The sequence below is a fragment of the Panthera leo genome, chromosome C1 (assembly GCF_018350215.1).
Source record: "Panthera leo isolate Ple1 chromosome C1, P.leo_Ple1_pat1.1, whole genome shotgun sequence".
Classification (NCBI taxonomy): Eukaryota; Metazoa; Chordata; class Mammalia; order Carnivora; family Felidae; genus Panthera; species Panthera leo.
The window spans coordinates 96,991,929-97,011,866 of record NC_056686.1 but is presented as its reverse complement, the minus strand read 5'-3'; the positions used below and the strand labels follow the sequence as shown (position 1 = coordinate 97,011,866).

The 19,938-nt window shown below is 52.2% G+C and overlaps 1 protein-coding gene across 4 annotated transcripts in view; it reads left to right on the top strand.

Moving 5' to 3' along the window:
- Nucleotides 1–4,980: 4,980 nt before the first annotated feature.
- SYT6 (synaptotagmin 6) overlaps nucleotides 4,981–19,938 on the top strand; it is a 59,284-nt gene continuing 44,326 nt past the window's right edge. For 3 of the 4 annotated variants that reach the window (XM_042953514.1, XM_042953516.1, XM_042953515.1), the window contains exons 1-3: nucleotides 4,981–5,143; nucleotides 16,396–16,744; nucleotides 18,277–18,835. In XM_042953514.1, the coding sequence (XP_042809448.1) occupies nucleotides 4,981–5,143; nucleotides 16,396–16,744; nucleotides 18,277–18,835 (1,071 nt within the window). Of the gene's footprint in view, nucleotides 5,144–16,395; nucleotides 16,745–18,276; nucleotides 18,836–19,938 lie in introns of those variants that run through there. The other variant, XM_042953517.1, reaches the window with a different exon arrangement.

Here is a 19,938-nt window from a genome sequence, read left to right as displayed (position 1 = left end):
CACCCATTCTGCCTCTCGGGATTGTTATAAGACTAAATGAATCAATTCCTTTTTGGCAGTGTTCAGGGACTTGTTCAAGGGAAGAATATGGGTTAACCTCTGGACAGTGTGCCTCATGGATGTCCTTCTGTGACCTGAGAGACAGAGAGAGAGAGGACAAGAACTGTCATTTGTTTTGACACCTGCCATGAATCAGTTGCAGTATATTAGGTGTTTAACTTAACTCATATAACTCTTGTGCAGTATAAAGCAGGCCTTATATGTCCCATTTTACAGATGAGGAAGTTGAGGTTTGGATTGCTACAGTACAGCACCTAAGGTGTGACACTTGGTCAGTGATAGAGCCAGGATTTGAACACAGGTCTCTGACTCCAAAACCTGTGCTCTTTCTTCTACACAAGGTCAGTCTGAAGAGGAGCACACCTGGATTCCCTTCTGGCTCTTCTCTTCCAGTTGTTCTCATGTCTCAAGTAGTACAGGGAAAGCCTTAGGCACACCATGGTTACTTAGGTACAGCTCTAAAACTTTAAGGGATAATGTTGCCTTCTGACCTTGAACTTATCTCTGCTTCCCCCAGGCCCAGCCTGCTGGATGCAACTAGTCCTGTCCAGTCTTCCCAAGTCTGATCAGGAACACTATGCTTGAACAGAGAGCATGGAACAGAGATGAGACCTCTGAGATGGGGAAGGAATAAGAAAGAGGCAAATGTACCCCTGCTTGGCTCAGGAGGTTTGAATTGTCACAGACCTTTCTTAGAAAAGCAAGACTGGACTCTCAAAAATACCTGGGCACATGTGCAGGGCTTTGCAATGTCTTCTGCGTCTTTTTCAGAAATTCCTGAAAATTCTTCTGATGGCTTGGAATGGCATGGTTTGCAGAAGGCACCCCGCTTCGGCTAGAATTGGCTATGTTGGTGTGAAGGATGAGGGCAGGGGGTGACATCTGCTGGAAATACTGATAAAGCTGTCCTGACAGAAACCCCATAGGGATTCCATAGCACTGTTTGTTTTAAATTGTAGTGTAAAGTGTTCCCAGTCCCCAATATAGGGCATCAACTTAATTCTCCACCAGCAGTAGAACAGGTTCAAGTGATAATCTGTTTTCTTAGAGTAAATTTAGAACCCTTGCTCAGAGTGTCCACATGCCTGGCTAGGCAGGAGATGGGGGAGGTGGGGAGAGGAGACGGGCCCCTCATGGCTGGGTCAGAGCCCTCTTGGCTCCAATCCACTTGACAAAGCAGTGAGTACATTTGTATCTATCTCTCTCAGTCTCTCCCTGGACGTCAGACAATGGGCTATGAACGTCAGGCTGCTCCCTTCACATCTCTGCTGGGGGCTTGGAGAGGAGGAGGGGATGGGGAAAGGGCTCCCTATTTAGAAATTGCATTGAGATGGAAAGACAATGTGACACATCGGCTCATGTCAAAGGAGCCCATTCTTCTCGCCTACGGCATTAGCAATTTCCTACCGAGGTTTAATTTTTCTTTTTTTTTTAGAAATTGTTATTTTGTTTTAATATATTTTATTTGTAGCACAACTCAGCAGGCTTTTACTGCTCAGAGCAGCGTGGGGACCTGTCCAAAGGCAGTCACACCACTGCCTGAGAGACTTGGGGTGAGGGCAGGGCATGTGCACTTTGGCTATTTCTGAGGAGAGGAGGGCATAGGAGTGGAAGGCTGCTAGTTTCTGCCTCAAACCTCCTCCCATTCCACTTTCCATCCCTCTCCAGTCCCCCTTCCTGCTTCTGAGCAGTCGGGGAGGTGTGTGCGGCAGACTCAGAATGCTCCGGCCACAGTTGCAGATGAGATGAGAGCACTGGGGGAGGGGAAGCCCAAAGTGAGTCTGGACACCGTCTTCTTTAGAGCCAGAAAAACTGCTCTTCTGCCCCTCTTTCCTTTCCCCATTCAGCCTCCTCCTTTCCCTTCATGTGAAATCCTAGAATGTTGTTGCTGGAAGGAGCCTCTGAGAGCTCCTCATCTAGCTTCATCATCTGACAAATAATGAAACTGACACCCTGAGAAGGGACGTGACTGCCCTGTGGCTGGTTTAGTGCACCAGTTCTGGAACCGGCCTCCCAGTGCCCAACCCAGTGCCCTTGTTTGCCACTATGCCGTGCCGTCTCTGCCCCTCCTTCTCTCCACCCACCCCTAAATCGAAACTCAGATGGTCTTTCTCTGAAAGACAGAATTGAGGGGCAACAATTCTACTTCTTTCTACCTCCTTCTCTCTTTATGTCTGAGTGGCACCCTGGGAGTCTGAATTTGGTCTTTGCCTGTGGGAGTGGGCTTGTCAGGGAAAGAGGTTTTAGAGAGGAAAAGTTCCCATCTTTACATGTTTTTTGTTTGTTTGGTTGGTTGGTTGGTTTGTGGCTGGTTATGTGACCACAGGTATCAGCATTAACTTGTTAGGGGCAAAGAGAGAGAGCATGAAGAAGACAACTAAGGCAGGGGTTTTTCTTAATATAAGAAAAAATTATGTTTCTTTTTTATCTCTCTTTCTGAATGAGTATGCCCTCATAAGCATATCTGTCCCTCCATCCCTCTTTCTCTGTTCTCTGTATCTCTCCCTGTATCTCCTATATTTGTTTCTATATGTCTCAACCTCTGCCTCTCTTTCTCTTTTCTCTGTGTCTCTGTTTCTCTCTGTCTGTCTCATTTCTGTCTCTTTTGTACACACAGATTCACGCACCGCAAATTCAATAGTTATTGACTGACCTGGGAGCCCCAGCCCCTTCCCCCAGCCCTGTCAGAGCAGAAACTCCTCCCTGTTCTGTTGAGAAATGCCAGGTCCAGAGCTGCTGCTGGGGTGCCAGAGAGGATACAGAACCATTTGCCTAGTGTGGAGGCTGAATCCGGGAACAATGAGAAATTATCTGCTAATTCTCGGCTCCTGCCACCTGCTCTGCTCCAAACAGGCTCCTTTGCCTTCAGTTTAGATGTAAATTCCCCCACTCGTTGTAAAGCAAAATATTGATTTCCCTGCATCACAGGCCTGGGCCCTTGGAAGGTCCTGTGCTTTTTCATTCTCTGCAAAGGCAAAACAAGGCGCTTTGTTCTGTGAATTTCCCCAAGAACTCAGGAGGGGGAGGGAGAAATCGCCCGCGGAGTGGCAGAGTTGCCATAAACATGGGTAGAGAGCAGTTCTTCTCCATTTGTATTTTACACAAACACAAAACTGCTGCCTCGGAAACTGCTAGTGATCATGTAACAAGGGGCCTCCCAGGAACTAAGCTCTGCATTGGGAGGTGGAGAGGAAGATGACAGGGCTTCTGGGCTCCTCAGGTGGGTTCCAGAACCACTGGGAAGCAAATGGGGACTCCACAGCCTCACCTGTTCTTGGAACAGCAACCGAGTACCTCCTTCAGGAAGGCGGCCTGGATTGCATAGTGTCTCCGGGATCAAGCCTGCTCAGTCCCCCTGGCCTGAGTTTCTAGCCCTCTCCTATCGTAGGCTCCTGAGATCAGGGTGAAAGGTCTGAACCCGCCACAATTGTCCATCCCTCCCCACCTCCTTAACGCTGTGCCCACGCTACGATTGCAGCAACTGGGTCTTCAGCACCGTGGACAGAGCCAAGGAGCGCTTTTCCAAAGCAAAAACCGCCTGGTCCAGCCTACGTCCTCGCAGGCCTCTGCTTGGCGCTCTGTAGCTGCCGGGGACTCTCAAGTCCACGGGCCCGCTAGCACGGCTGGCGCAGATGGCGCATGTGGAGACCGCCAGGAGCTGGGGCTCCGAATCTCCTCCCTCTGGAACGTGAGTCACCGCCCTAGCCACTTCCAATTAGCGTGCTAATTAGGAGGAAAGACCCTCCTCCCCCGTCCGCCACCCGGTACACACCAGGCCCGCGGCTTCCGGAGGTTCCAGCTAAAGTTTCCTTCCCAGCTCCGGGGAAGCTGGAGCTTCGGGTGAGCCGCACACAGGAAGGGGCCCATCCGCCGACACGCCAAGGACGCAAGATTTGCGTGACAGGGCCCCCGCAGGGCCGCACCCGGTGGCGGCCCATAGATCTCCACGGCTGAGTGCGGTGCCTCGGAACCCCTCAGCCAACCTGCTCCTGGACCTCACGCCATAGTTCCTGGAAGGGAAGTCTGCCTTAAGTCTAGCCTCAACCCTCCCGTTTTGTTTTCCGTCTTTCTGGCCCTTGTTATGCTTCATAGTAAGATACATTATCTCCGGTGGTGTTCCACAGCTGCGGGGAGGTGGGTCTGGCGGGAACAGAGCGCTCTCTTGAAATGCCCCCCATTCCTATTTGCCAGAAACTTTCCCCTCCCGTTGCCATGGAGAGAGACGGCCGCTGCCTCCCGTTGCCATAGCAACGTGCGGGTATCGTGGACCGCAGGATTGCGGGGCTCAGAAAGTCTTTCTGCAGTTCGAATAGCCCCGCAGTCTTGGGGTCTTCTGCCTCCAAAGCTGAGGACCTGGGACCAATCTAACTTCTCCCGTTAGGAACCTTGACCGAGGTTCTCCCACCCCCAGCCAGGTCACCCATCTTTCTGTTAATGGGTTTATCTATTTCGTTGCCACTTGTGTGGCATGTGGCGATTTACCCAGGCAAACCCTATCTTTCGCAAACCCTATCTTTATATTCCCAGGCAGCCTGTGCTGCACTCGTTATCGTTATACCCCTTTTACAGAGTGGGAAATTGAGACTCAGAGAGGCCCAAGGTCACACCAGGCAGTGAGTGTGGGGTCAGATCCCAGGCTCCACTCTCCAGCGTGCTGGACAACCGGGCTCCCCTGCCTCGAACCCGCGGGGACTCAGACCTGTCCCCGGGTGTGGAGGGGGCGGCCGCGAGGCGCCAGACTTGCCAGCTGCCGCGGGATACCACGTGAGGGGCGGAGACCCTGCGGGGAAATGATTAAAAGCTGAACGGAGCCGCAGGGGGCCGCTGCGGGGAGGGTCTTCTTGGGGCCGCCTTGCCCCGCCCCAGTCCAGCAGCAGCAAGGGTTCAGGCGGCTGCTTGGAGAGCCGGGGTATCCCGGGCATGAGCGGGGTGTGGGGGACCGGGGGGCCTCGGTGCCAGGCGGCGCTCGCGGTCCTGGCCTCTCTGTGCCGGGCCCGGCCGCCCCCTCTCGGGCTGGACGTGGAGACTTGTCGGAGCTTCGAGCTACAGCCCCCAGAGAGGAGTCCGAGCGCGGCCGACACAGGTAACGGGAACCCCGAGCCCCCCTCTCTTCCTGGGTTCTCGCCCCGACCATCCTCTGTCCCCAGAGCCCCGGCACTGGGAGCCCCTTAATCTAGACAGAGAACTCCAGCTCAGGATCCTGGATTCGGAATGAGCCTCAGCCTGTGCCCCGTTCCACCGCCCACAGGGCAAGCGGAGAGACGTGAAGGGGACCCGGGAGGCAGAGGATCCCTGAGCTCCCTCCCGTGTGACTCTACAGGACTCCAGCGCAAAGCCGCGCTCCTCGGGTGCCGTGCCCCTCGGGGGCCTCAGTTTCCCTGGTGTCTCTCCGCTCACCCTGCGGGCTATCTGCCAGGGAAGGGGTCTGTGGAGCGAGTAGGAGACCAGGAAGTAGCAACTCGTCTCTTGGGTTGTCAGGGTCCCAAGGTCCGTCTGCCGGTCTGCGCGTCCGTTTGTCTGTTCTCTCGGGGAACCCGTCCGAGCCCCCTGGTCTCAGGGAGAAACTTAGGTCTGCGAGCCGCACGAGGTCTTTGTGTCCGGACGTCTCTCCGGCTGCGAGTGGCTTTCTGCGTCTCCGCTGGGGGGGGGGGGGGGGGACGGGGGGCGGGGTGGGGGAGGGTGTCTCGGCATCCTCCCCCACCCTCGCCCCTATAACTCGCTCCCTCGGTCTCTCTCTGACTCACTCGGACTCGGGGCCGGTGCGCGACCGAGCCGGTGCCTCCCGCCGACTTTGCCAAACGGGCGCCTCCTGCCCGAACGGCGCGGACCCTGCGCTGGACGCAGCCCCCGGCGGCCGCCGAGCCCAGGCGGGAGCCCGAGCCGAGGCGAGCTCGCCGGAGCCGGTGAGTCGGGAGCTCGAGCCCCGCGGGGCCCGGGCCCGGCGCGCGCGGCTGCGGGGGTCTCTCGGGAGTCGCGACAGCGGGAATGGCGTGTCGCGCCCTGGCGGCGGGAGCCGCGGGAGGATAGGCGGCCGGCCAGCCCGGGTATTTACTTGCCGCACCAGCGCCGTGCGGCCGCGCTCGCCCGCCGCAGCCGGGCTTCTTTGTCCCGATGCCGACGCCTGGAGGGTCCTGGGCGGCAGGGAGCACCCGGTCGTCCTCCCTCCGGAGGGGAGGGGCTGTGGGGCAGTGCGAAGCCTCGAGAGGATGCAGAGTGGGGGTGGGGAGATCCTGCAGGGACCGTGGCGCCGGGATTCCTTTGGCTCCGCAGACACCACCCCTCCTTGTCCCCCGGACTCTGACCCCGGTGGCGCTGGGCCTAGGGGTAAGCGAGGGTCGCCCCTGCGGTTCCGCACCAACAGCGCGGGAAAGGGAGGAAGGGGCCGCGGGAGGCGGGAATTTCGTCTCCAGGCGCGTCTCAAGGGACCAGAAGCCGGGGACTGGAACGGCGGTTCCTGGAGCAGGTACAGGTGGGGTAAGCTCCCCGAGGCTACAGCTTTCAGGGCCCTGTTTTCAGTTGAGGTTAAAGGTCAGAGCTCTTGGTAGGTCCTAGGTTAGCAACAGGGCCGCTGAGGGAGAGAAGGAGTAGATGGAGGGTAGTGGCCCAGGGGAGGATTGTGTGTGTGAGGGGGTTGTGCCCAGCCTTGGGCGCATCTCAGCCCTGTGGGGGTTGTAGGGGGCGCTGCTCTCGCGCAAGCGCTCTCTCTGGCCTTGGCAGTGTTTGATCAATGGGTTGATTACTGCAGCAGAAGGGACTGAGGTTAGACATAAAGAAGAACTTTCAGAGGGTGGTACAGGGATGGATGTTGGAGAGGTAACTCTCCCTCTTTAAGAATCTCCGAATAGATTAGGCCCAGCAAGTATTAGATTTTGGTTCTCTGGTGCCATCATCTACACCACCCAACTCCCCATACCCCCCAGATACACAATTTTCCCCAAGTTAAGGAGTCTCTTCCTGCTTGCCTATCCAGGTCCCTTCCTCCTTTCCTGCAATAATTCATTTCCAGTGGGGCCCTCTATGTTGGTTCTGACCCCTCAAACTCTAAAGGGGATCATTCAAGGTGAGAACACACCTGTGGAGTTCCACCTGGGGTGGAGGCTGCCCCCCTCTCCTGTCGGTCCAGAGCAGAAATGCCACAGAGGGCAGGGGGCAGTGTGCATTGTGGGGAGGGTGTATGTGTGTGAAACATTCTGATGCAGGTGTTCTGGTGTTCTGACTCCAGAGGGAAACACCACAGTCTGGAATGACAGGTACCTGTGGCCAGGCTGAGGGTGAGAGAAGGTTGAGGAAGGTGAGCAAGCAGGCCCAGATGAATCAGTGTGCCTTCCCTGCAGGCTGCTTGAGAAAGCGAGCTTGACTTGTCAGCCCTGGGGTACTTTAACTTTGGCTGCTGAGTCACAAGCCTCAGGAAGCCCCTGGGGGGCCAAGTTAGGGGGCTGAAAGGATGAGGCAGAAGGAGACCCTTGGTCATAGCAAAAGAAAATGGTTGAGAGTGGCTTTGAGTTCTTGGGGTTTAAGTGAGCACAAGGTCTGGGGAGATGCTGTTCAGCTCAGGACCAGGCCCCCAGGTATCCTACTTCCTAGCTTAGTCCCTGCATCCCAAAGCCACTGCCTGGGTCCAGATTCTACAGTCAGAGAAATGCTGGATCTTTTCATTTGTATTTTCGTGAAAAATGCAAGTGACTAGAGCACGCCTAGTTCTCTTTACCTCTGTACGTTTTCCCCTGCCATCCTCCCACTCAAAGTCTCTAGCTCACGGGATCTCTAGTAACACCCCGAGATTCAAGAATTGAGATTCAGGCTCTGCTGTCATTTCCTGGGACCCTCTCTGTATATGGTCCGTGCTAGGAGTTGCACAGGAAATCTCAATCAGATCTCCTTAGCTTTCATGACTTGGAAATACCTCTACACAAACTGTCCCAGATAAAAGCAAGTTCCATTTTTCTTTAAAAATTCTAAAGGAAAAGTGTCTACTTTCTTCCTTAATACACACCCCCACCCCTGCCTCAGGTGGACACTGACAGGCAGTTCCCTACCTTCTTCATGCCATTTGCCTTGTGGAGATGAATGAGTTTGCTCCACAGGCCAAATTGCAGAGTGTTGGGTGTGGGTAGGGAGAGTTCTGGATTTGAGGTAATAAGCAGAGGTTCAGAGGTATTCCAAAAAATTCAGGGGCCTGATGGGAGATCCTGAGCTGCCCTGCCCCTTCCAGGCTGGCAGCCAGGAATGGTTATTCTCTAGGTTATGTGTGGCCATGAGATGTATGTAATGTTTGTTCATTTCTCTAATGACTGGAGATGTTATGTGACTCAGCTACCTGGATTTTAAGTTGGTCTTTTGCAGCACAGATACTATTATTTCTCCTGCTTGTGATGGGAGGTTAAATGCATAGCACTTAATCAAAACAGGAAAGTCCTGTTTCTATAACTAAATAATCAGTTACTCCCTCACTCCTTGCTGGAAGGAAGAAATTCTGAGGATTTCGCCTTTTTTGAGGAAAGGTGCAATGTACAATCCTTTAGAATGTACATCCTTGAGATAATGTTCTGATTTTATGGAGTGTCTTGAGCTTTAAGATTCTAGAACCAGGGGAAAGTATCTAGGAGTTGCAGAGTGCTTGGATTTACAGTTCTAGAAGTTTTCTTCTACCTCTGACTATGTTCTCTGTCCTCCATGTCCACAGAGTTGGGGGTATAATGTGGCTGCAAAAAATTAAGGCTAAGACTGAGCCATCTGTATCTAGCCAGGTTTCTTTAGGGTCTGTGGAAGGCTGTCTGGAGTGTGCAAAAAGCAGGGTACGAGAAAGTTCTGCCCGAGCTAGCCAGCACCCCTGCTGGTCCTGCTTAGGAAAAGAGGTCTCTGAGCCCTGAAGGACTGAGTCACACTTAGGAACTTTAATCTGAGAGGGCTTTGAAAGCAGAGGTGAACAGGACTTCCAGCTGTGGACGCTCTAGGTATATGACAGTGTCATCCTTCCCTTCTCTCTTTGTTGATCTGTTTTTCTTGCTCCATGTGGACCCAGGCAGACCTCGCCTCTCAGTACTTGCAGGTATAAACAGGAGGGGGGGTGGGTAGAGGGAAAGACTCTTTCTGGCTTTCTGTCTGTCCCCACCCCAATCACCCCAGCCTTGATCTCCACACATCTCAGAGGGGCCACAAGCCCTGACCAATCAAGCAAAAAGGTACAGTTACCATCTGCCAAAATAATAATACTAATAATTGCTAAATTAATGCCAACGCTCTGTTAGCTATAGCACTCCGCATTAGCCTCCGATTTATCTCTGAATCCCCTAATGATGGTGGAAGCCGGTGCCCAGTCATAAAGCTTGTGCGGCCATAATTAGCCCGGCATTGTCTCTCCTCATCACAGCTTTTTCAGGAGCGTTAATTCCTTCTCTGTTTGGACTCTGCTAATTATCCCCATCGGTAGTTCAGCCTGGATCTCTGAAAGAAGGAATGGAAGCACAGGTTCTCTGCTCCCCCCCTCCCCTAACCCTGAATTTTAATTACAGCAGGTTCTCCTAATAAATTTACAAGCCACGGAAGAGTTTATTATTAATGGACCACGTCTGTAAGCCTTAGAACAGAATAGCTCCTGTTCCTGCAACACACACACACACACACACACACACACACACTGTCAGGTATTTCTTTGCTACATCTCTGGATGAGGTGTTTCCAGGCGCCACTGGTTATTTGCCTGGTGCCTGGTGGGTAACCTGTAGTGTCTATACTTTCCAGGGAAGAAGGAAGAGATGGGGGGTGAGGAGGTTGTTCATAATCCTCGTCTCCGGGTTTTTACCCAGGTACAGAGGATCAGGCCAAATAGTTGAGAATGCCTCCCACACTCTCCTGGTTATAACAAAGAAGTGCCTGTCCCCTCTCCCCCACAGCTTCCCTGCCCAGCTTTCCACTCAGCCCCCAATCCCTTCAGGGGCCTGGCTCAGAAGCTTGGACTTTGGCATCAGAAAATCCCAGGTTTAAATCCCAGTTCTTCTGCTTAATGTGATGTATCCTTGAATAAGTTACTTAGTTAATACCTCTAAACTGAGTTACTTTATCTTTGTGAGGTGCATGCTCATATCTTAGGGAGGCTGTAAAGATTAAATGAGAGAATGTAAGGGGCACAGTGCTAACCATGTAGAAATAAATAACAAATAATTATTAATATTAATGTATTAATAATATTAATGGTTACTAATATTAATTAATATTAATGGTTCTGCCGAGAGTCTTTTCCATTCCCAGACGTGACACTATTCTTTCCAGTCTCTTGGGTCTCTGCATTTCTTGCTGTTTGATCTCTGGGTTGTATTTGTCTATGTCTCTTTCTGTGTCTAAATGAGACCCCCTCAGCCCAGGCAGCCTCTGCTCTGCACAGGCCAGCCCTTACACCAAACGATTTCAGCAACCCCAAGCTCGGAAGCCAGCTTTCTCCAGCTCTGGAGGAAGCAGAGAAAAGTGTCCTTTCTTTTCGCTTCCTCTCCCCAGTTTATCTTTTCAATTACAGTCTGTTAGCAAAACTGCCTGTTACTGTTACAAAATGGGTTTTCCTGACATGGAAACACATTAGAAAAATGGGAACAATAGCAAGTTATAAGAACTGCTGATGAATCTTAACACTATGGGTGGAGAGAGGGGGAGGGGGCGCCAGGGCTCTGTCTTTGGAGAAAGAAGTGTCAGTGAGGAGAGATAAGCAAGCCCTGGGTTGCTAATTAATAACCCAGCATTTTCCAGGGAGAGAGGGAGGCCATGAGCCATTACCCCTGCTGGACAGTCTCACTTAAGGTGACAAGCAGTTCCTGCCCTCATAGGCTTCAGGGAGATCTTAACTTCTCTGGAGAGAAGAGGGGCCTGAGGTGTCTTAGATGCTTTGCCCTGTGGTCTGGTGTCCCCCTTCCCTGTCTCCGCAGGCCCAGCTTTGGGTTCATTCTGCATGGAAAAACAAAAAGCAAAACATGAAATAAAATACTTGACATTTGGGGAGCATTTACCATATACCAGGAACTATGCTCAAAGTCTTAGTTTATTTCATCTTCCTAATGACTCTATAAAGTAGGAATAATTAGAATCCCCATCAAATAAAAGAGGAAACCAAAGTTTGGAGAAAGTGAAGTAACTTGCTCAGGGTCACACAGTTAGAAATGTGGATGAATGCTCTCTGTGGATATTCTGGTGCTGGCACTCACCTAAGCTATCTGCCCAGTGTCTGAGCCCTCAGTGAAGTCAGCTTCCCTGCCACGGTTAGAAGCCACACGCACCTGTGCCACGCCAGGTCCAGGTGTGTTTCCAAAGCCTAGTTCCACGGCTCCTTGCTCTCCCAGAGGCTGCTGGGTAATTGGCCAGTCAGATTTCCCAAACCAGGTGCCCATGGAATACTGGATTCTTCTGACACCTGAATAAAGATGTTTCACACCTAATGTTGAGTAATGGACCAGACTTCCTTTTCCAAATTTCCAAGAAAACTTTGCAGAAGCATGGCATGTTCTTGCAATTGCTGATTTTTCTTCCATGATTTTCTTTTTACTCCTTTGGATCTCCCACCAGTGGACAGTAACAACGAAACTGGACACATAGCAAGCAAATGGGTATTGACAGAAAAACTTGGAGATGTGAGATCTTTAATATAGTACATGTTATGTCTTGAGATCTAGTTATATATGAAATATGTATATTCTTTCTGCTAGTAAGATCGTCCCTAGTTTGTAAGGATAAAGTTAAAGCTATCTCTTGCAGAATACGCCTCATGCAGTTCTGCCAACGAAACTTTTCCAAACTAGGGTATATTCAAAGCTAGACTTGGCAGAATTAGGTGATTCTAATAGAACAGCTAATATTTATTATATTTTTTACTACTTTCCAGGCACTGTCCTCGGCACTTTTGATCTCTCTCTCTTTTTTTTTAATGTTTATTTTTAGAGAGAGAGACAGAGTGTGAGTGGGGGAGGGGCAGAGAGAGCAGGAGACACAGAGTCTGAAGCAGGCTCCAGGCTCCAGGCTCTGAGCTATCAGTACAGAGCCCGACGAGGGGCTGGAACCCACTTACCGTGAGATCATGACCTGAGCCGAAGTTAGGATGCTTAACTGACTGAGCCACCCAGGCACCCCTGATCTCTCTCTTTTTTTTTTTTTTTTAATTTTTTTTAACGTTTATTTATTTTTGAGACAGAGAGACAGAGCATGAACAGGGGAGGGGCAGAGAGAGAGGGAGACACAGAATCCGAAATAGGCTCCAGGCTCTGAGCTGTCAGCACAGAGCCTGAGACTCGGGGCTCGAACCCACGGACCGTGAGATCATGACCTGAGCCAAGTCGGATGCTTAACCGACCAAGCCACCCAGGTGCCCCACCCCTGATCTCTTTTAAACTTCACAATGACCCTATGAGGTAGATGCTATTATTATACCCATATGACAGAAGAGGAAATTGAGGCTTCATTGAGAGATTAAGTGGCTTGGTTTAAAGCCAGTGGAGATGGACTTTGAATGAGCCCAGTCTGACCCCAGGACCGTGATTCTTTCCCTCCAGGCTAAAGACGAAATAAAGAAGGAAGGAGGGAGAGAGGAAGAATACAAAGATTTAGGAAGTACTTTCTAATTTTCAGTGCTATAGTAAGGGCTTCCTCCCTTACTGGAGGGTTGCCTCTCTCTGGTCGTGAAGCTAGTGCCTGATAGTGCTATGAAATATGAAGAATACCGGATCGGGACTCAAAAGACGGCTGTGTTGCCATCAAAACTCTATCTGCCTCACAGTGTCAAGGTTCAAACAAGATGAGTAGGAAAAAGGCTTTGAAGGCTGCTTGTGCACCTGCGATTTGCTACAGAGCAACAGGTCCTGGTGGCCTGACCCCAGCAGGCCTGGGGTAGGAAGGCACACATCATAGCTGATCTGGGCCTTGGCACAGTCCTTAGACCATACAGGAGACTATGCCTCCCAGCCCCAGTGGACCTTCAACCAGGATATGTCGGCTGGCTGAGCTCAAGGCCACGTATAGTGATTTTACAGGGGCTAAATCCTGTTCAGTCACTCCCTGCCCTGGCATAATTCTGCTCTTACCAGCCTTGCTAACCACCTCGTATCGCCAGTGAGGGTGAATCCACTCAGCAACAGGACCCGGTTCTCCTGCAGTCAGTCCTGCCAGCGAGGCATCCTGGAAGGAGCTTCTCCACGAAGAGGGAGGGCTTCTTGGTCTTACATAACCTGTATTGAGTGCTGGGTGCTGATTCCCAATAATCCATACCTCTGCCTGCCTTAATCACAGCTCCGAGGGAACTACAGTGGGGGTCACGTGCACAAGTATTCAAAATAGCAACCACACGGAGGAAAAACTGATTCCCTCGGCCCACCCCCTTCCCCCACCTCTCTTCTCATTTATGAATTCAGTTTTTTGTCAGGCTGAACATTTAAATGCACTCTATGCTCTCTGGATTCCCCCATTTCTCCCCCTTTCTCATTAAAATTCTAATTATTACCAGAGCAAGTAAGATGTATGATCAAAGGGAAGCAAAGCCCTAGAAATACCTTTTTTTGTTTTAAGGTGACTCATAGTGTAGAGAATGCCTCCAGAACAGCTGTAACCGAGAACAGGTGTGAAGGGGTCTAGAGATGGCTGGATACTCAGAATAAGGACCCGTAGGATCTGCCGTAGCTTTCCTGGTGAACCCCAGGGCCATAAAGGCCTAAAGAAACAGTCTCCAAACCATTTAGGTAATGAACTCATAACAGCACAAATTATTTCATTTAATGCCTCCAATGTATATTTGTTCCCATGTTGCCTACACATCTGGGCTGTAGCTCCATTCTACGGCTTCCTAGCTGTGTGACCCTGGGCAGTCTAATCCTCTGTGCCTCACTTTCTTCATCTGCAAAATGAAAGTAATAATCACATCTGTTTCACTGGAGACTGTTCAATGAGCAAATGCATAAAAAAGCACTTTGTACCTTGGACATAGTAATGTTCAAAACTAAATCCAATAATAAAATGCTATCATTTCTATTACTATCAACCTGTATATTACAGTTGTGATTTATTGTTTTTAAGATAATAAATAAATAAATATTAGAACAATCTGGTATTTTTTCTCTTGTGCCCTCATGACGCACGCACACACGCGCACTAGAAACCTTTACTTTAGAAGCTAACTTAGAATCAGCTTTCTGGATCCCTGGCAGTCTCTCTGTGGAGGACTAACCCCGGCTCCTTTGGCCAGGGAGAGGCCCCGATGTCTCTGTGCAGGGGCCTGGGGTAGGTGGCTGTAGTAGTTGGTTCAGGCCAGTACCCTGCATCTGGGGAGTCAGGAGGCAGTGCCGGCTCCCCAGAGAGGGTAGCTGATGTTCTCACTTCCTTCCCAGGTCCCTCTGGATGGGCAACAGCTTTTCCTGGTACCTGTGTGCATGAGAGTACTCTGGATGCCCCCCCCACCCCCACCCCAGGAGGGACTCGGCATCTCGGTACTCTAAGCTTAGCTTAGCACCTGACACATGCAGGTTGCTCAGTAAATGCTGGTTGAGAGATCATTATAGCCCTTTTATGCAGCATTCATTCTTGCACTCACTCATTCATTCTCGCGTGCGTTTCTGTGCTAGGCCACGAGTCAGACAAATATAAGAACGCAGAGTTACAATGGCCTACAGTTTAATCAGGGACAGACAGCCTGGGACAGTGTGAAGAGCCCCAGGCTGGGCGGTGGGCATCTGCACCCTGGTCCAGGCTGTGTGTCTGAACTGTGAACCCAGGCAAGTCCCTTCTCTGGACCACTGCTCTTGTCTGCAAGAGCCCAGCCTGGCCCCAGTATTTCTAGGGTCATTTCTCACCTTTGATTCTAAGATTGCTCGGCCACTGGGCCAGGATAATCCAGAGCCTGCAAACCCACAAGCCTGCAGGGGCCGTGCAGGTAAGGCCATGCCCCTCCAAAGGCAATGCCTGTTGCCACCAGCCAGGAGCACGGGTCTAGTGACCAAGCCAGCTGGCCTCCCCCAGAGTTTCCAGAAATTTGATGTGATGATGATGGCGGTGGAATTGCTCAACTATTCAGTTGCCACGCAAGCCATGCAAGACTCCTCGGCTGGCTTGTTCACAAGTTCGCAAATGACCTTTGTGCACACCCTGCCAAGTGTGCCACTGGTTCAGAGCCTTCTGAGCTCTCTAGTCAGAGTGAGAAGAGACCTTGGGCTCTAAGGGTCATTCCTTAAGGAGGAGTAAGAGATCTGCTTCTTCATTTCTTCCAGAGGGAGGCATGGCCCACAGCTCTCCTGGGATGATGGGCATCCTTCTGGAGGCAGGGTTGGCTGGGGCCGACGCAGTGAGCGCTTGCCTCAGAACCAACCACGACATTGAAAATTACCAGTTGTACAGGGGCTCCTGGGTGGCTCCGTCGGTTGAGTGTCGGACTCTTGATTTCGGCTCAGGTCATGATCTCACAGTTCGTGAGTTCGAGCCCTGCATCAGGCTGAATCCCTGCTTGGGATTCTCTCTCTTCTTCTCTCTCTCTCTCTCTGCCCTTCTCTTGCTTGCCGTGCTCTCTCTCTCTCTCTCTCAAAATAAATAAATCACCTTAAACAAATTACCAGTTTTACAGCAGAGCTCTCAAATAGCTACGGGATGGGAAAAGACAGTTACAGGAATCACTTGTATGTAGCTTTGAAATACACCGTGTGGGTCAAATTCCAACTTAACCCAAGTATTTATTGAGCCTACTGTGTGCACAGTTGAGCGTACAGAAGGAACAGGAGACCCACTCCCGGCCTCAAGGAGGTTATGCTCCGTCTGATTCGCTTCAAGCTCCCGACTGTTGAGCTCCTGCTCTGGGCTCGATGGGGGTGGGGGAAGGGAAGAGATTGAGTTGGCCGAGCCTCTGGTCCCCAAGGCCGCACAGCCTGTTGAGGGAGAGAGCTGTATACCAAAAACGACTCCGCTATAAGTCTGGCCATAGTAACAGCTCTAATAGAAATTCAAACAGCATCCAAATGTGAACGCTTCACGAATTTGCACATTTGCTTAGGCTGCTATTTAAATTACTTTCCCTTCCCCGTGCACATGCCAATAGGCAGTAGGGGAGGCAGCGCAGGTGCTCCCCAAGCTGGCGGTGGGGGAGGGGGCAATGCTGGGGGGCGTCAGACCGAGGTGGGCGCCAGGCTGCAGATACTACACAAAGTGGACTGTGGAGCGTCAGCCCTAAAACCGCCTCTCCCGGCTGGCAGCTTTCTCATGACCATTCTTTTCTCTTCTTCCGTCTTTGTCCCTTCTGTGTGCCCCCTTCTCCAACCGCCCCTTCCTGCTTCTCCGCCGCCTCTGTCTGTCTCTGTCCCTCCCTGCCCTGGCTCATGCCGCGCCCAGGCACCTCTGTCAGCCTCCTCGCAGTGGTAGTTATTGTGTGTGGCGTGGCCCTGGTGGCAGTTTTTCTCTTTCTCTTTTGGAAGCTGTGCTGGATGCCCTGGAGGAACAAGGAGGCCTCCAGTCCCGCTTCTGCTAGCCCTCCCCCGGAGGCCCCCCAGAGCCCCAGCTCCGGAGGCAACATGGCGGACAAGCTGAAGGACACCAACAGCCTGGGCTTCCTAGAGGCGGCCGTGAAGATCAGCCACACGTCCCCAGATATCCCGGCCGAGGTGCAGATGTCGGTCAAGGAGCACATCATGCGTCACACGCGGCTGCAGCGACAGACCACAGAGCCAGCATCGTCTACCAGGTGAGGGCGGACGTCTCCCTTCCCTAACCTCCACGCCTCCACATTCCCTTATCCAATACATTGATGTGATTCCAGCCTGTGGGGTGCAGAGACCGGAAATGAGAACACCTATGGTTGGACTGGACACTATAGCAGAGGATGTGCTCTGTGATGGGTAACCGACTAGGGGGTGGGCACTGGGAAAGGCTGCAGGCAATGGGAACATTTGAAGCAGGGAGCTGTGCTCTGCAGTGTGCACTGGGACGTGAGTGGGTGGGGGGGTGCTGGGTGTTGGGAGCGAAGGCGAGATTGCCGGGCAGAGGGAAGAGAAAATGCAAAGGCCCAGAGGCATAAAAGTTCGTGGTGTGTCTAGGGATATGCCAGCAAAGCCTCACAGAGTCTGCGGCGCATGGGAGAGGAGACAAGAGGTTCCTAACACTTTGAGAATGAGGATTCCTCTGTGACCTTCGACAGATTCCCCTGCAAGACAGCAGCTGTATACGCGGCATTCTTTAACTGAAAACAGAATAAAACGGAACAATAACAAAAAAAAAAAAAGCCACCACCACCACATAATGACAAACACCTCTTCAACATTCAGAAACAGTTTTAAAAGAAGTGGTGCATGTAGTATGAGGCATTGTACTTATCTAGGGCTCTGGTGGGCTCCCGGGTCCCTGCAGTGTCTCCCCAGGCTCCCAGGCGACCAGCCGAAGGGAAGGAGACCTGGTCTTCAGATGGGAGTCCAGGAATGAAAGTGCTGGGGGTCACATTTTCAGAGTTTATCATCTGACCTTGGGCAGGTTGCCCACCTTTCTTAAGCCTCACTTTTCCCGACTATACGGTAGGGCTAAGGACGCATAAGGTTGCAGTGCGGGGCCGATGAAAGAATCCGTGTGATCATGAGAGCTGACGATAGACGGCTTATTCTACACCTGGCTGTGTTCTAAGTACTTGTTGTATGTATCAATCCAGTTCGTGCTCACAGCAATCTTATGCAATTGCTACTTTTATTATCCTCATTTTGTGGCAAAGAGAAGTTAAACGACCTGACCAAGGTCACATGGCTAGACACTCACAGAGCCAATCTGTGCAGTCCGGCTCCAAAGCCCAATAAATGTTAACTACAGTGGCAGTGGTAGTGGTGGCGATGATGACGAAGGACCAGGGCAAGCAAGGATGGTCCTTCTCCTAAGGGATCTCGTGGTGTCAGGGGGGAACCAGGGTCACATCTGCTAGGAAAGAAACGTAGAAAACAGCAAGCAGGAAAAAGAGAAAAGAAAATAACAGCAAAAGGCAGCGTGTATCGAGCTTACGATATACGAGGAGGCCCCATTCCAAGTACCTCACACATGCTAAGACTTGGGACGCTCACTGCCACCGGCACAAAGTGTGTGCAGAGAGAGAAAGGGTCCACGAGCAGGAGGAAAAGGCCCGCCCCTCCCCGCCCCCTGCAAAGGGTAGGATGAGCCAGGGCCGCGGGAGGTGTCGGCTTGCATGCCCTTCCCCCTGCCCCCGATCCCTGACCACGCCATCTCTGCCCCCTCCGCCAGGCACACGTCCTTCAAGCGCCACCTGCCACGGCAGATGCACGTGTCCAGCGTGGACTACGGCAACGAGCTGCCCCCCGCGGCGGAGCAGCCCACCAGCATTGGCCGCATCAAGCCCGAACTCTACAAGCAGAAATCGGTGGACGGGGACGATGCCAAGTCCGAGGCTGCCAAGAGCTGCGGGAAACTCAACTTCAGCCTGCGCTATGACTACGAGAGCGAGACCCTGATCGTGCGCATCCTCAGGGCCTTCGACCTCCCCGCCAAGGACTTTTGCGGCAGCTCTGACCCCTACGTCAAGATCTACCTCCTGCCTGATCGCAAACGCAAGCTGCAGACGCGGGTGCACCGCAAGACCCTGAACCCCACCTTCGACGAGAACTTCCACTTCCCCGTGCCCTACGAGGAGCTGGCAGACCGCAAGCTGCATCTCAGCGTCTTCGACTTCGACCGTTTCTCCCGCCATGATATGATCGGAGAGGTCATCCTGGACAACCTCTTTGAGGCCTCCGACCTGTCCCGGGAAACCTCCATCTGGAAGGACATCCAGTATGCCACCAGTGTGAGTACAGCCTTGCCTCCTGGGCTTCTGGAGGATTCCTAGTGCTGGGTTGAGTGGGGTGTGTGCCCGTCCCCCTCACCCCTGGAGGTAGGCGGGCCTTTGCCCTTCGGGATGTGAAGCGGGGACTCTGGAAACTGAGCAGTGGCTCAGCCCACCCTGGGGAAGTCCTTGCACTCCGTCCCAGGGTGGGGTGGGGGCAGCTGAGCTCCCACGTGGGTTGGCAAGGAAGACAATTTTTGTCCATTGCTTCTGATTACACGTTCTGGGGCGGTTCCCTCTACCTGCTAGGCCTTAGGTCTACCACCCGTAGGGTTATCTACCTCTCTGATCATGGGTAAGGACTGGGCCATGTCTCTAGACTGAATCAGACAGCGGCATCTGCCAAGGGCATCCATGTGTACGAGAAGCCTGGAACAGGCAATCAGGAACAGGGCATATTAATCAGGGTGCACGACGTTATGTTGCAGCAACAAATAATCCTAGGATTTGGTAGCTTAAAGCAACTGAGATTTAGCTCTGGGTCAGGTTACACACGCTCTGCGGCTCGGCTGGGCTTCTGCTTTACCTTGTGACTGAGGGGTCCAGGCTGACAGAGGCTCTGTTTGGAGGTGTGCTCCCGTAGGAACCATATCAGAGCAAAGGAGGTGGCGAACCACGCACTATTTCTTAAAGCTTCCGTGGCGAAGCGATCCATGTGACTTCTACTCACATTTCATTAGCCAAAGCAAGACACACGGCAACTCAGGAGGGCAGGGCAAAGAAGTCCTACTGTGTGCCCAGGAGGAGAACTTAGTGACCAACACTAGTGACTGCCACACAGCCCCTGTTCTCAGGCATTGCCTGCCCAGCCCAGTGTGAGCGATGGCGGAGGCCAGCCTGGAAGGGAACCCAAGTCCACACGTAGGACGGGTGTGCCGAGCTATTCACAATCAACTGCAGTTAACCAAGGAGCTGAGGCTCAAGCTGGCTTTTCAGAGGGAGGACAAGTTTGGCACAGAGAATGAGGAGGGCATATCCAGAGCCCTTTGGTCCACCCAGTGTAGATCCCACAAGTGTGGGTGATGTGCCTCTCTCTAAGCCCATCCAGGCAGCTAAGAGCCAGG